This window comes from Anarrhichthys ocellatus, unplaced genomic scaffold, assembly GCF_004355925.1.
Source record: "Anarrhichthys ocellatus isolate YVR2014 unplaced genomic scaffold, GSC_Weel_1.0 scaffold28, whole genome shotgun sequence".
In the NCBI taxonomy this organism is placed as follows: domain Eukaryota; kingdom Metazoa; phylum Chordata; class Actinopteri; order Perciformes; family Anarhichadidae; genus Anarrhichthys; species Anarrhichthys ocellatus.
The window spans coordinates 1,528,516-1,543,351 of NW_022280058.1; the positions used below are offsets into that span (position 1 = coordinate 1,528,516).

Here is a 14,836-nt window from a genome sequence, read left to right on the forward strand (position 1 = left end):
TGTCTGCATGGACGTCTTTGTCCATTTGCCTTCCTGCATGTTAATTTAATTGTCGGGAAGCAGAGAGGAGACATGGTCGGGGAGCAGGAGAGGAAGATGGGAGAGATGAGCGAAGAAAGAAACGAGGAGTTTTCTGGTGTGGGAAGAAAAAAAAAAGAAAGAAAAAAAGACAATCCCTGCTCGGTGGTTTCCATGACAACAGTGACATCACTGATGGGGTTGCTACCTACTGAGCTGTTCTATGTTTGTTTGGGCGTCTGTTCAAAGGGAGTATATATACATATATGTGTGTCTGTGTGTGTTTGTTTGTGTGTGCGTGTGTGTGTGTGCGTGTGTGTCGTGTGTGAATATGAATATGCAGGAATATCTGTACATGTGAATTGTTTATGAACGAGATCGTCGGGACAAACCCGCCGTCGGTTCAGTCGGTCCGTGGTTACCCACTGTTGCCAGGCAACTGCAGTCATGGCAACAAGTTGAAGCGTGATCTCGTGTTGCTAAGCAAGAGGGACAGGATGGGGTGAGATTTTTATGAAATGGATACAAATATTGGAAGGTGTTATCTTCTGTATCTATTTGTTTTGTTGTTGTTTTAAAGAGTAGAATTACAACATGAACGTCCTCCTTATGTGATTTTGTTGCTTTCCAGTTTGCTTGTTTCCCTGCTGGTGTACGTGCTTGTGTTCAATTTTAGATTTCAGTTCAGATATTAAACATTTCATGGCGATGCATCAACTTAAACCCGGTGATTTTCTGATGATTCCAGGTTTATGAACAACCGTGTTCCTCCTAACAAGAGATACCAGCCCACAGAATATGAGCATGCTGCCAACTGTGCCACGCATGCGGTGAATGCACACACACTCACACACACACGCACACACACACACACACACACACACACACTCACAGACCACAGAAGGTGATCATTAACAAATTACACACTCAGTGAAAACAGGAGAAAAATCCAGCACTATGACATAACAGACAATAACAGAGACATAACAGAGAGACAATGCCAGGTTCTTTTTTTAAAACTACACCTATGCTCAAGATTTCACTTTTATCCTGCATGTTTATCTGTTTGTCTGTCTGTAACTCATGTTTCATTTGTGTGATTAATTCATCTAGTTATGGATAATCCCCAGCCTGCTGGGCAGCTCCGTGTTGCACTTCCAGTCGGAGGACCAATGGGAGCGTCTGTCGGCCTGGGTGTACGGGGCGGGGCTCAGCTCGCTCTTCATCATCTCCACCCTCTTCCACACTGTGGCCTGGAAGAAGAGCCATCTGCGGTACAAAAACACACTCATACACACACACACACAATACTTGGACTGAATTGTAACAATGCTGCTGATATTTATGGTTAAAAGATGTAAGAGGACACTGCATGGCCCCTTTCACTTCAGAGACACACCAGAACAAATATGCATATCCCTGCACTCCAGATTTGTTTTTGATAATTAAAACACACTGATGCTACATGTATAAACAGTGTCACTCAGTTGTCATGAGGCTGTTTGGTCTCTCTCTTCAGGTCTGTGGAGCACTGTTTCCACATGTGTGACAGGATGGTGATCTATTTCTTCATTGCTGCCTCCTACGCCCCTTGGTAAACAAACTAGCCTGCTTCATGTATATGCGTATTTGTCTGTTTTATATACCGTGTTTGTAGTCATGTGTTCCTGTTCCATGCCTCAACAGGCTGAACCTGCGGGAGCTGGGTCCCTGGGGATGTCACATGCGCTGGCTGGTTTGGGTCATGGCCTCTTTTGGAACCACCTACGTCTTCTTCTTCCATGAGAGGTCAGTTCATATGTTCATTTGTTTACTTTTATCAATGTTGGACTGTCTCTCTATTTAAGTTGAAAACTCAGAAATAGCCAGTAAGTGGGACATTGAGTTGAGACTTAAGAGTTAAGACACCTGCTGAATTATTCCTCTTTGTGTCAGGTATAAGATCACGGAGTTGATCTGCTATACAGTGATGGGAGTTTTTCCTGCCCTGGTCATCCTCTCAATGGTGAGCATTTAGTCTTACCTGCAGTCTTTGAGTTTTCTTATTCACTTCCTCATTGTAATGTGTTTAAAAGTTAAACGTAATGAGATGTCTGCTTCTTTACAGCCGGAGCAGTCGGGATTGTGTGAGCTTCTGGTGGGCGGAGCCTGCTACTGTCTGGGGATGGTCTTTTTTAAAAGTGATGGCATCGTCCCATTCGCTCATGCCATTTGGCACCTGTTTGTAGCTATGGGAGCGTCCATACACTACTACGCCATCTGGAAGTACCTTTATGCCCAGCCACCCAATCAGGTCCAGACATCCAGATGACATCAGGGCTGAACTCACAGGAAGTAACTCCTGTGTTTGAGCAACTTTAAGGGGATGATCCGAGCTGTGTCCAAATTCATAGGCAGCTTCCTTTGGCTGAACCTCCTCCCCCAAATAAACAGTGAAGCGTCACAGTGACAAAAACGGTGCATTTAGGTGATCCTTGTCAACTCGTAAAGCAAAAGAACAACAAAAACATGTTCATCAGCAAAGTTGCAACAAGTCGAAGAGTCTACAGCCATGCTAGCTGCTCTGTTCAGATGTAGTCTTTTCAATTCAGTTCATCATGAGGGAGAAATGAATGCCTGTACTGAAACTAATTTCATGGCAATCCATCCAATTGTTGTTGTCTATGCTGCTAGCATGGATAAAGAACTAGTAGTCAAACTCGGGCAGGTTTAACGATATCTCAGTACTATAAAGTACCTGTTGTGATGGTTCACCTTAACATAACTCCAAACAATGGACTACAGTATTGGTAAATGTATCCATATTGATTCATTTATCTTTACTATTTATATAAGTTATGAGTTGATGAGGACGCCTGAACGCACCATTGTAGGACACCATTGGATTGTTGGACACCGTGGTGGAGACTGGAAATAGTTTGCCAGTTGTTTCAGCCTGTTGTGAAAACTCCGGACTTCAAATGAGGCAGCCTGTGAATCAGGACACACCTTTTGTTTTTATTTTGAACAGCCCGGTTTAGTTAAATCTTAAGTTCATTTTCGCAGGAACTTTGGTTTCATTCCAAAGATCAGGGGTTGAATTACTATTTATGGAGAGTTCTCTCTATGTGGTGCACATCTATATTCAGTGTTTAGAAGCTGAATGGAGACATTGTCTTTTTGTCAAGAGGAGGACAATGTTTACAATTAGCTGACTCGACTGTCATAATTAGTTCCAGGACATTATTTAAAGTACTGTTATCATCATTAACAGAAGGTTTTGGTTTGGTTATAGTTAGGAGGTTGCAACATCAGTAATTTGGTATTGCTGTTTTTGTTACTACTTGTGCTATCTACACTGTAGTACACTATATGGTTTAACAGCAGTGGCTTCAATCAGTGATTTACTGTGATTTCTAAATCAAGCACGATTGTGGAATGTTTTTTTTTATGTTGAACATACAGATCTTCATGGACTTTACCTGTGTGCTTCCACATTTACCAGGCTCTACACGGTAGATTATCAAGCATAATTACTGACTTCTAATAGTTTACTGTTGTTGATTATAGGTTTAGTAAGTGAAGATGTCATCAGTACGATTTATACAGAATATATTTATTAATGATGTACAGTATATGTTGACTTCATCTTGGTTTTCTTCTAATGTACCTTAAGTGTCAGCTGATTATCTTCACCATATTCAACTTAATGAATGGGACCATTTGATAGTCTGTAAACGCTACATGGTTGAACCTAAGAAGGGGAAACCACTGTCGAATTTAGCACTGCCAGAAGACTGACTTACTGCCGTACCTGATAGCACACTACTACCATATACTTCTCACACTTGAAAGGAAACTGAAGCTATAGTATTGTTGAACAATCTGGCCCAATATTAAGGCATCTCAGGTGTGTGTGTGTGGTGTGTGTGTATGCCTGTGTGTTTGTATGTACCCTATACTATCAGACTCCCCTGGATCCAAAGCCTGTAATCGGCTGAGTCTATGTTTACACGTGCACGCATGTACCTTGAACACATAAAAAGTATATTTGAAACATGTATGTACTCTTAGTGTTAAGCTGTATGTGGTTGCACACTGTGTATTGGACGAGCTTGTATCGTATGATCAGTATGGCCGGAGGACCAAAAGGTCATGGCGTCTGGTAGTCATAGGTGTAAAAGAACTTTTCAAAACCTCTCTGCTCCTGTTCAACATCTTTTCGCTGCTGTTTGTCTCTCAGGATTTGGATCATTTGGGCTGAAACGCCTGTGAAGCCACATTCAAGGTCCACTAAAGCTGCTCCGGTTGTTCGGGCACTGTCTGCAGCAACAAAAATGCCCACGTAGGGCAGAAATGTTTTCTGCAAGCTGCACATGAAGCAAACAGGACAAAGCTTTAATGCAGATAGAAATTGTCATATAAACACGAAGGATATTACTGCAGCAGGATTAGTTTTAAATAAAGAACTAGAAATCACTCGTTCACCAAAGCTGACCAACCCTCTAAATTTACTTTAAAAATCCACAAAATTTGCTTTTAGATTTGCATCAAACTTCACTGTGATAAACACTAATTAGATGCATTTTCATTCAAGTGAGTGCAGTAGCTCTGAAAAAATATGGAAGGCAAAAATGACCTCATCTTACAATGTTAAAGATCTTCTTTTTTTTAAGTACTGGATCACTTATTCTTTAAATAGCCAAACTTTACTAATATTATCTAAGAATTATAGAACAAATGTGCACATTTTAACAAAGGAGCAGCTGTGCAGGAACTGTCTCCTTTGCTGCCTAACTGCCCCTGAACAGGTCGTCTCAAATATACTTTCATTTTTAAAAACTACATAATGTTCATTCCTCAATATTACTAAAAGTGTTTGCAGTTACAACTCACCAACCAGCATATGAATGCATCATCGAACTGTAGAGTCCAAAAAAATAATATCTAGTGACAAAAAAAACCAACTAAAATTCAAAGAAACCTATTCATTACTTTTTGAGACACCTGACCAACAAAAACACATTGTGTTGAAAAAAGCTGGAAGTAACACAAATCTTTGTTGTTGTCATTGTTTAACCCTTAGTTTTTGTAGTCATTAGGGAGTGATCATTTAATGTCAGAGCAAATGTATTGTCACAATGGACTGGGAATTATATTTGTCACACTGTGTATATCTTAGTTTGGAATTAAATGTGTCATATAATTCTCAAATTTAAGAGTACCTTTTAGTATTTGTGCTCTAAGTGTTTACTTGAGCCTCTGAGAAACACCAAATGATTGAGCCTTCAGCCTATCATAGGCAGTATTTTGACTTGCTCTACAGGCAAGTTTGGTGACGCTGAGATGAAGTATTTGAGGATTTGACGTCTGTCTATCTTGTCTTGATTTTAATATCTATCTCATTCAGACATACATCGCCCACCTGACTTTGTATAGAGTTTTGTAAACTCTCCATGAAGCCTTCATGGACCCTCTGTACATTGTTTATAGATGCTCTGTGATTGTGGAGCTGCTGACTCTGTTCTCAGTGCTGCTGGTGTTTTCTTTATGGTCGTACGAGACTGATTATATTATCTCATATTCTTTCTCTCTCTTTTCATATTGTTTTTTTTGTGTGTGTGTGTGTGTGTCTTTGGTGCTTTTGTGCTGTGATGAGCCTGTATGATGCCAACTATGCTTTTATCTTTTCTATTTCTCTTGTAATAAAAAAGCCTTTTCATGCAGTATATTCCTGTATTCAACATTTTGTAACATGCCACCTCTTTGGAAAAACATGAAATGAAATATAAACCGATGAAAAAAACAGCTATTTATAAAGTTTTAACCCTTTTTTTAATCCTATTTTGAATTAACCAAACTTTCATGTCAAAGATAATGGATTAAATCAGACAGAAGAGCTGCATTTGATAAGATTTAGAATCACATTCCTCTTATTTGAAAAAAGGAATTGATTGATGTTAAAACACTCAATTACTGTTATTGATATAAAACCACAAGAATGTGGAGAGAAGGACATCTATAATTTAAGGTATTCATTCTTGAACATTCCCCCATTTTCCAGTTAATGAATGAAACAGTGAAATGTGACTTCCATATATGTAATATATATGTGTTTCATATATGGTAGTACTGAACATTATGTAAATAACCAAAAATAAATAAAAGTAGGTTCTAATTAAAGATAAAGAGTGATTGGCTCTACCTGTGAATCTGTACACAAACCACATGTGTGTTAACTATTAACTATTGTTTTTAAATAGTATGATTCATTACATTTCCTGCTACATTATGAAATAAGTAATCATATGAATAAATGCAGACAAAATATAGGCCTACAGCCATGACATTTTGAGAAAAAAAATGTTTTAAAACTTAGGTTATTGTTATGATTCTTCAACATTTTAAAATAAAAACGTTTACATTTTATAATAATGATCTAATTTGATTGCTTCACATTTGCATGGTTATGCTACGTATATTGTGTTTATTTAAATAACATTTATTTAATATGAACTATTTGGATCCCCATGACCTCCATGTCGTGCCTGTACCGCGGCTGTCCGCCAGGCGGCGGTGTGCCCGCACACTCGGGTGCCAGAGCAGGTGCGCCGAGGTGAGGCGGCGCGGAGAGCTCGGCTGTTTCCGTCGCGGCCCGGCAGTGAACCGCTGTGGATGGGGGAATGCGGTTGCCGGAGGCAGCAGGCATTGCCGGACACTCGGCGGAGATGTGCGCACAGAAACAGGAGCCCTCAGCGGTTGGCTGTCGTCCCAGTTAACGGGCTGTTTTTTGGGGGGGTTAAGTGTGTGGCAGCCACGGACGGCTGGGTGTCGCTTGCTGGTTTTTTCTTCCACCCCTCCTCCCTTATTTTTCCGGGGATTTTCTATTTTGTAGGAGAGACGGAATGAAAGAGAAGCCAAGAAGGATTCCCCAGCACTATGGAGCCACGCAATGCAGGCAGCGTGAGTATTAACGCAACAGACACCCAGGAGAGCCCTCAGGGGACTGGGCTAGTCAATGCTGGAATCACACAACTTTTCCAGGATCTATTTTATTTTGCCACATTACGCACAGACGCGCCACAGTTTTCTTTCTTTCTTTTCTTTCTTTTTTTGTACCACCCTTGCAGTTAAACATTTCATTGTTGTTTAGTGTTGTTCACGTGTCGACACAGCCTTCCCGCTAATTGATTATTAATTGCGTGTGAGATGAGCTCGACTCCAATCATCGGACACACCTGCGGACCGCGTGAGGCCGGCTCGTTCGCTTTTATCGCCGCGCCTGACGACTCATCTGCGGATTAATTTCGGAGGATTTTCTCCTGCCTTTTATTGCTCCGGCGGTTGCTACTGACGACCACTGAGCCCAAAATCGTAAACAGACGGACGGACACCAAACACACAGCAGACCCATGTAGTCACAAGTTCCGTATATATGTTTATGTAGCCTGTTTAAATGCCAAGTTTGTTCCTCAACGCAGTCCTTATTTCTGACCTTCTGGCAGTCTAGACAAGGACAGACGGCGAATGAAAAAGGTGGAGAAGTTGAAGTGTGTGTGACATGATTATTAAATGTAACACTACATCCTGGGGCCACAAAACACAACCCACCAATGCAAAAAATGTAGGCCTCCGTCTATCCCAGTTTGTGGTGTGGACACAGGACGGGTCTGTTGGTCCCAGGATTGAGTTAACTGCGGCCAAGTAGCCAGATTACTGTGGATTAGCAGGCATTTAAAATAGTCACGTTATCCCACCAGTGCCTGCAGAGTCAGCTACAATAACACCTTTTAGGCTTCCTGCCAAATATTTGCTGAAAGGAAATGATATATAGAGTATAAGTGGATAACGTTCTTGAGGTGCTGCTTTCATCTGGTGACATATCTGCTGCTGCACCGGCTGTAAAATGCCCGGTGGCTTCCTGATGTATAATCTGCATGAAAGATCTTCATCGGTCAAAAGAGGTCATGCAAAGCAAAGAGTGAAGCGTGACTCGCCTTCTGCGGGGACACGGACTGGAAACACACCTGTTTATGTGAGATCGAAATGACCTGCATGCAGAATTCATAGTTTCATTTAAAATCAAAGGTTGATTCGATCAGTCGCATCAAGTTTGAGATTATTCACGTGACGGTTATGGGAGGAAAAACACAGGCAGGACACTTTTTAAGAGAAACAATGCAACACAATCAGAAACTGGAAAATGCATAAAATGTGTAATATTAGAGCTTAAATGAGTGGATGGACAGAAGGTTAATATGCAACAATAGCAAACATTTGTTGGTTCCAGCTTTTCAAATTTGATGGTTGTACAACAAAATGAAAATGTGGTTTGATTAGACAAAACAAGCAATCTGAAGAAAGCAATCACCTTGGGCTCTGGGAACCCTTGACGGGCAAATTAAACTACTTTCTGTAGTTTTAGAAACAAATTATTAAATTAATTTATCAGAAAAACAATTGGAAAAAAACTATTGCATTTAAAAAGAGCAAATTAGCTTTCCATTTTCTAAAGATGTTTTAGTGGTATATTACACACTGGATTTGAATGCCATAGTTTCCGTTATCGGTAATTATCAACCCTTGTTTTGATTTTAAGATTTAGTGGTGGTTTCTAAAATATATTCTTTTATTCTACAGACACAACTGGAATTTTAAAAAAGTGTGTTTCTCTACAAAAATCTACTCTTTATCTGCAGGTTTTGCCCAGAACTCAGATAATTTTATGATGTTTATTTGACTCTGGTGTGAAAAAGCTGAGCTCTATGAAAGAAATCATTAAAAAGCTCAAAGCCACAGCGATATTATCGAAAAGTTAACCTCAAGGATCCAGAACGCAGCAGGAACTCTTCAGTATTTACATCTTCGTTTTTATTTTTGCTTCTCCAGTGTGAAATGTGACGGTGAAATGAAAAGCATCAGACCCTCAACTGTATCATTCTACCTACTGCTGCCGCACACCGGAGTGGCAATGCGTAACTGCATCACGGTAACGGCCACATGCACGAACACACGCGGTGTTTCCTATTTGTCGTTGTCTGTTCATGGTGAATACATTTTACGTAGATTTAGGGGAGATTTTCTTTGCCTTCCAGATCTACAAATGTTTCACAAGTAAGTGTCAGATGTAGCTGTGAGTCCATCATCACCTTTTAATGCATGGACCTTTTTTTGCCTGTGAGCTTTTGAGTGTGTGTGAATGTTTGAATCCTTCACGATGGTCTCGAGTAGAATATTTAAAATATCTTTCCTCGCTCACCAGTTGTGGAGTTTGTGAAGCCAACAGCAGCACCATGTTCTACGGTTCTTCCTCTGGGGCCAGTATGTCCCTACCGTCCAAGAGCCGCCTGAAACGCCAGAGCAGGACCTTCACACAGGTACGCACACACACACACACACACACACACACACGTATACACACAGCCATTTCAGTCTTTCAATCTCTAGAGATCCATCTAAATTAAAAAAAAAGGTCAAATTAAATGATGGAAACAAACGCACTCTAGCAAATGTTCATACAGTTTTTGGTGAAGTGCTTGGCTCTGCACTATATCTGATAATACCGTTACCTTAAAGGGCCACTTACAAAAAACAAACAAATGTCCTCAGTCGTCTCTATTGGTATCCAGCCGTGTAGAACATCTTGGCTTTGTTTGCTGAGGTTGTGTTATCTAAAATCGATTGTTCAGGGTAAGCGTGATTCGGTTTTGGGTTGCTGTTACATTTTTAGCTGCTAGAAAGAAGCATGACTCTAGGACATGGCAATGTTGGTCAGTCTGAAGCCACACTAGGCCTGACTGAAATATCTTCCTCAGGATGAACTGTCATAACTTTGGTCATCCCTGTCCTGAGGGTCAAGAAAAGATGTGAAGGAGAATTCATAAGGACAATAATAAGGACAATAATAATGCTAAGACAAATGCAACTGCACTTAAATTCGGTCACATAATTGTGACCGAATTACAGCCTCACATAGTTGGTAGCTTTGCTAAAGACTCTTCACTTTGTTTAAATGTATAATTTTCCAACGCTTTGATGCCTCAAAATATGTTGTTTGTGATTTTGTTGAACCGATCCTTTTAATAAACATTGAAAGAAACGCATACTGTCTGTGATAAAGTGGGCCTAACGTGCATTCAGTATTGTTTGTCTGTCACCAGGTCCTGTACCGTACTCTGAGTTACAGAGACCGCGTCCCAGTAGAAACCGGAACAAACACTCGTGGGGACCGCCGCTCGACGACTGAACCCCCAGAGCGACCGACGGACGACCCAGCCGAACTCTCCACGCAGAGCTCGGCCCCCGGGGTGCTGAAGATTTTTGGAGATGAAATTTGTGCCGGTGCCAACTACAAGAGCGTCCTGGCCACCCCGCGCTCCAGTGCGCAGGAGCTGGTCAAAGAGGCACTCGAGCGCTACTCTCTGAACAAGAACGCGGCCCACTCTTACGTCCTGTGCGACGTGATCGGCCGCTTGGAGGGGGGAGGCGGGATAGGAGGAGGGGGGTGGCGAACTGAATGCTTGCGTGCGCTGGGGGACAATGAAAAGCCTCTGTTGCTGCAAGAGCTTTGGAAACCCAGAGAAGGACACGCTCGCAGATTTGAGCTGCGCAGGAGAGCAGAGGTGGAGGAATTCAATGCCAAGGAGAAGGACACCATCACTGCTGGTGAGGACACACACACACATAAAGATAGACAGGTACACACACACGCACACACACAGCAGCTGGTCTAATTCCCTTCCTTTCTTGACATGTCAAACTCAGCAGAAAAGCACAGCTCGTTACCTCCTCTGCTGTGTGTGTGTGTGTGTGTGTGTGTGTGTGTGTGTGTGTGTGTGTGTGTGTGTGTGTGTGTGTGTGTGTGTGTGTGTGTGTGTGTGTGCGCTGCCAGAATAAGATCTTTCATCACAGTTATTATCCTGCAGAGAAGATGTTGTTCTAGGATGATAACCAGTGTTTTTTTGTCATGTGGTAGTGCAGTTCTGTAAAGACAGGGTTTCATTTAAGTTTTTATTTGAAACGCACACACGTGCATGTGCGATTGAGCACTTGAAGAAAAACACACGCACACAAAACGGTGCAGAGGAAATGCATGGACAGCTGGTCGGTTGATTGAGTGAAAGTTGAGTCCTCTGCGGCCGGAGGTGTGGATGTGTGTGAGCACCCTAGTGTTTTTCTGAATGACAAATTTCCTACTACAGACATGATATCAAGTACCGTCACACCTGAACTGTGTACACCCAACTGATGCTGAAGTTTGCGGCAGAGATTCACTCTATTCTGTAGATAGACTTCAATAGATAATGTGTGAACAAATTGCACAAACTCTGTTGTAAAACTACTGTTATGACTTCACATCTGCAATGCAGTATTATGAATCTATGTCTGTGTGAACCATGAAGTGACCTTTATGTAGATTGGTTTACTGATAATGGATGAAAAGTTTGCCATTCACACACACACACACTCGCACTCACACATGCACACACTCCCCCCTGTGCATCCCATTGAAGACATTTAGAAACAGTTAGTGTACTACAGTGTTCAGAGTATTTTCAGCCTTCACTTTGCGTTTCTCACGAAGCATGCCAGGGTTTACTGGTTGCTATGTCAACTTGTGTGGCAGCCAGAGAGTCAGTCAACAATCTTTTTTTTTTTTTTTTTTTAATTGTTGCATGGTACAGCTGTTGTACACTTTTTGGACAGGACACAAGACAATATTTACCAACCCTGTAAAAGCCATGAAAAGGGATACGGCTGGTGCTATTCTATTGTTTTCTAATAGTCAACAATTCCCATGAAAAGACCACAACCCTTGGTGTGTTAGACCATCTCTCAAGGCTGTCTGACCTACTCTGTATCACATATCATATAGTTTTGTTTTGGCCATTGAGTGCCTGTATTTGTGCATAGAATTAGCACCTTAAATCTGCTCACTTTTCTGCATACGACGGGTCCCTCCTATCTTTGTGTGTATTATCACTGGGAAGCCCCTATCCACTGTTTTTTTTTTTATTGGTTATTTCCTACAACAGCTGCTCACTGTAGATTTTACATTACTCAAAAACTAAATAGTGCATTTGGTGGGGACTGTTTTCAACCAGGGATTAATATGCATTTTGTGTGCCTGTGGGTATTTACAGCAGGACTATGTGTAGTGGATTGACTCAAAATATACTGCAGCGGTCATTGTGATAAAGGAACATGTCAGGCTTTGGAAATGCATAGCTCAATTTGTTCACAATAAGAAAAATAATGATTATCACCAGCCTTCTTTATGCAAAAGCATTCCTCACTGTGCTTGGAGACATTTCAGTTACAGTTGCACAACAACAATATAATCACAACAAATAATGCCTTTGGAGATAGAACTGCTTTATTAACATATTAACACAAATATTTTAATTTTCACACTAACCTTTTCTCTTTTGTGTTATAGTGTTGAGAAAACTCACACACACCCTGGATTCTCTTTCTCTTCACTTCCCTGTCTTTCACCTGTTGTTTCCTCCCCTGGTGTATGTGCGAGCGTGCATGCACATGTGTGAACTGTGTGTATTTTTTACACACACTTTATGACTTCGAGATAGCACTTTAAAGGTACTGTAGGATTAATTAATTGCATTAATTACATGAACATATCACAGCCAAATGAATTGTAATATCAACCCTCAGTCATGCAATCTACATTCCCGACTCTGCTGGTTTTAATTATTATTAAATCAAAGACAAAAACACCCAAATCGACCACAAAAAAATGCAGCTGTTGCTTGACATCGACTGTGATATCTTAATAATTTGACAGTGATATGTTAGAGGCGGAAATCCTGTACCTCATACCTTTAACTGTATCTCTCCTTACTAACTGCTGATGTTACTCACTAGAGGCACCACAGACTCTTGCTCCACAGTGCATGTGCGTCTTGTGGTGTGCGGATGATGTCTGTGTGTATGGGGGTTATTCTGTGCTTGGTGTTTTGGTGAGGGGGTGTTTTCTCAGCCTCCTCTCCCTAACCCCTCCCACCCTGCTGTAGGGCCCAAAACCTCCCAATTCCTGGCGGCTCTAATGGGTCGGTCCGGGCTGGGCAAACACAGGAGCTCCCCCCTTCGGTCTGGTCGAGTGGTACAGTCCAGCTCTAAAGGTGGGGACTGGCCTCAGGTAGGGTGGCTGTCAGTCATTGCCATGGAGTCCACCTCTACCTGCGTTGTCACCAGCGCCACCCCCATTGCCAGTGATTCAACCAGTGTGTGTGTGTGTGCGTGTGTGTGTGTGTGTGCGCAGAGCCATCGCATGGCCACAAGTTAAAGTCATGAGGAGCTGCTCAGTTCATCTCCCATCAGGTTCAATGTTACGTGTGCTGCTCCATCCAGCACCATTTACTTCATCTGACCGGTTTGTTTCATGACGTTTCCACTCAGCTCACACATCACTGTTGATGCACTTATGTGCTGTACTTTACCCAGACTTCACTCATGAGTCACACATACATGCTAACGATGCACGTCACGTTTCAGCACACTTTCTTCTTGTTCTCCACTTTCCCTCTGTGTCCTCAACCTCCCCTTCTCCCTGCTCTGCCTCTCCCTTTTGATCCTTTTTTTTATTATTCTACTCCTGTTCTCCCTTTTGATCCTTTTTTTTTATTATTCTACTCCTGTTCTCCCTTTTGCTATTCTCTCTCCCTCCTTGTTTCTCTCTCTTACTCCTCCTCTCTGCCTCCCTGCAGATATTAATGCTCAGGCTCGTAAGCTCCAGAGGAACAGGGCGAAGGGGACGCTGACCCTGCCCCGATCCAGCAACTCATCCTTCAGCCGAAGCCTCAGCGAGACCAGCCTCAACCAGGTGGGGCCCTCACACTGAAGCCCAGTCAGGGTAATTGAGTGTCATAATTCATGTAACTGTTGGCAATGAAATCCTGGATGCATGTGTGTTTCTGTGCGTGGGTCTGCAGCTGGGAGTGGGAGATGAGCCCAAGCGTTATTACTCCACCCTGCCAGGGCCCTTAAGGGGTCGGGAACGTGAGGCGGCCTCCAGCGGCCGGAAGAAAGAGGACGGGAGTCAGGGAGGGGTGAAGCACTCGCTTTACCAGTCCCCGCACCTCCTGCTGCTACAGGGATACAATCAGCAGGTGAGGAAAGGGAAGAGGTTCATGCGTCGTGTTAAGAGACGTCCAAAATGTCAGATGATGTGATGTTATTTGTGCCGTGTGTGGCAGGACTGTTTGGTGTACCTGCTGAACCGAGAGCAGCACACAGTCGGTCTGGAGACTCCATCAGCTCGCCCCAACATCTGCCTCTTCTCTCCTGACATCCTGCCACTCCACTGCCGCCTGCGCCGAGTCCCTGCGCCCCGCCGTCATGCCAGCAACAACAACAACAAGGGAGAGGAGCCGGGGGAGAGCCAGCGGTCCTGTGTTGCTGTCGAGCCAGTGCTCCACGCCACAGTTCTGGTGAACTTTTCTCGCTGCGAGCGCTCCACCACGCTGCGACACGGCGACCTGCTCTCCTTCGGAGCGCATTACATCTTCCTGTACAAGGACCCCACGGGCGCTAAGCCCTTGCCTGCGCAGACCTTGGCACGCCTTCGCTCCCTGGGGCAGCTTTACGATGTAGGGGTGGAGGAGGGAGAGGGCGGCGCTCAGACCTGTAAGATGTGCGGTTCTGTGCTCAAGGACAGAGCAGCGCAGGTGTCCAGTGTTCCTGCAATCAGACGCAGCTTCAAACCTCACCTGGTGAAACCCCGCAGCGGGGGGACGGCAGCGGGAGGGCCCCGTAGTTTGTCCGGAGGGGAGGGAGGAAGAGGAGGGGGAGGGGAAGGAGGAAGAGGAGGGGGAGGGGA

At 43.1% G+C, this 14,836-nt stretch overlaps 2 protein-coding genes across 4 annotated transcripts in view; both read left to right on the forward strand.

Moving 5' to 3' along the window:
* LOC116392093 (monocyte to macrophage differentiation factor 2) overlaps window positions 1-3,969 on the forward strand; it is a 7,052-nt gene extending 3,083 nt beyond the window's left edge. Inside the window, exons 2-7 of one of the 2 annotated variants that reach the window (XM_031863244.1) lie at window positions 767-848; window positions 1,132-1,292; window positions 1,538-1,612; window positions 1,705-1,806; window positions 1,954-2,023; window positions 2,126-3,969. In XM_031863244.1, coding sequence (XP_031719104.1) covers window positions 767-848; window positions 1,132-1,292; window positions 1,538-1,612; window positions 1,705-1,806; window positions 1,954-2,023; window positions 2,126-2,329 — 694 coding nt within the window. In that variant the 3' untranslated portion in view covers window positions 2,330-3,969. The remainder of the gene's footprint in view (window positions 1-766; window positions 849-1,131; window positions 1,293-1,537; window positions 1,613-1,704; window positions 1,807-1,953; window positions 2,024-2,125) is intronic. The other variant, XM_031863245.1, reaches the window with a different exon arrangement.
* Window positions 3,970-6,371: 2,402 nt separating this feature from the next.
* The window catches only part of radil (Ras association and DIL domains), a 22,506-nt gene continuing 14,041 nt past the window's right edge, over window positions 6,372-14,836 (forward strand). Inside the window, exons 1-9 of one of the 2 annotated variants that reach the window (XM_031863171.1) lie at window positions 6,372-6,960; window positions 8,887-8,986; window positions 9,093-9,111; window positions 9,260-9,374; window positions 10,158-10,662; window positions 13,032-13,139; window positions 13,725-13,840; window positions 13,950-14,126; window positions 14,214-14,836. The exon at window positions 14,214-14,836 is cut by the window's right edge and continues 161 nt beyond it. In XM_031863171.1, the coding sequence (XP_031719031.1) occupies window positions 9,101-9,111; window positions 9,260-9,374; window positions 10,158-10,662; window positions 13,032-13,139; window positions 13,725-13,840; window positions 13,950-14,126; window positions 14,214-14,836 (1,655 nt within the window). In that variant the 5' untranslated portion in view covers window positions 6,372-6,960; window positions 8,887-8,986; window positions 9,093-9,100. The other variant, XM_031863170.1, reaches the window with a different exon arrangement.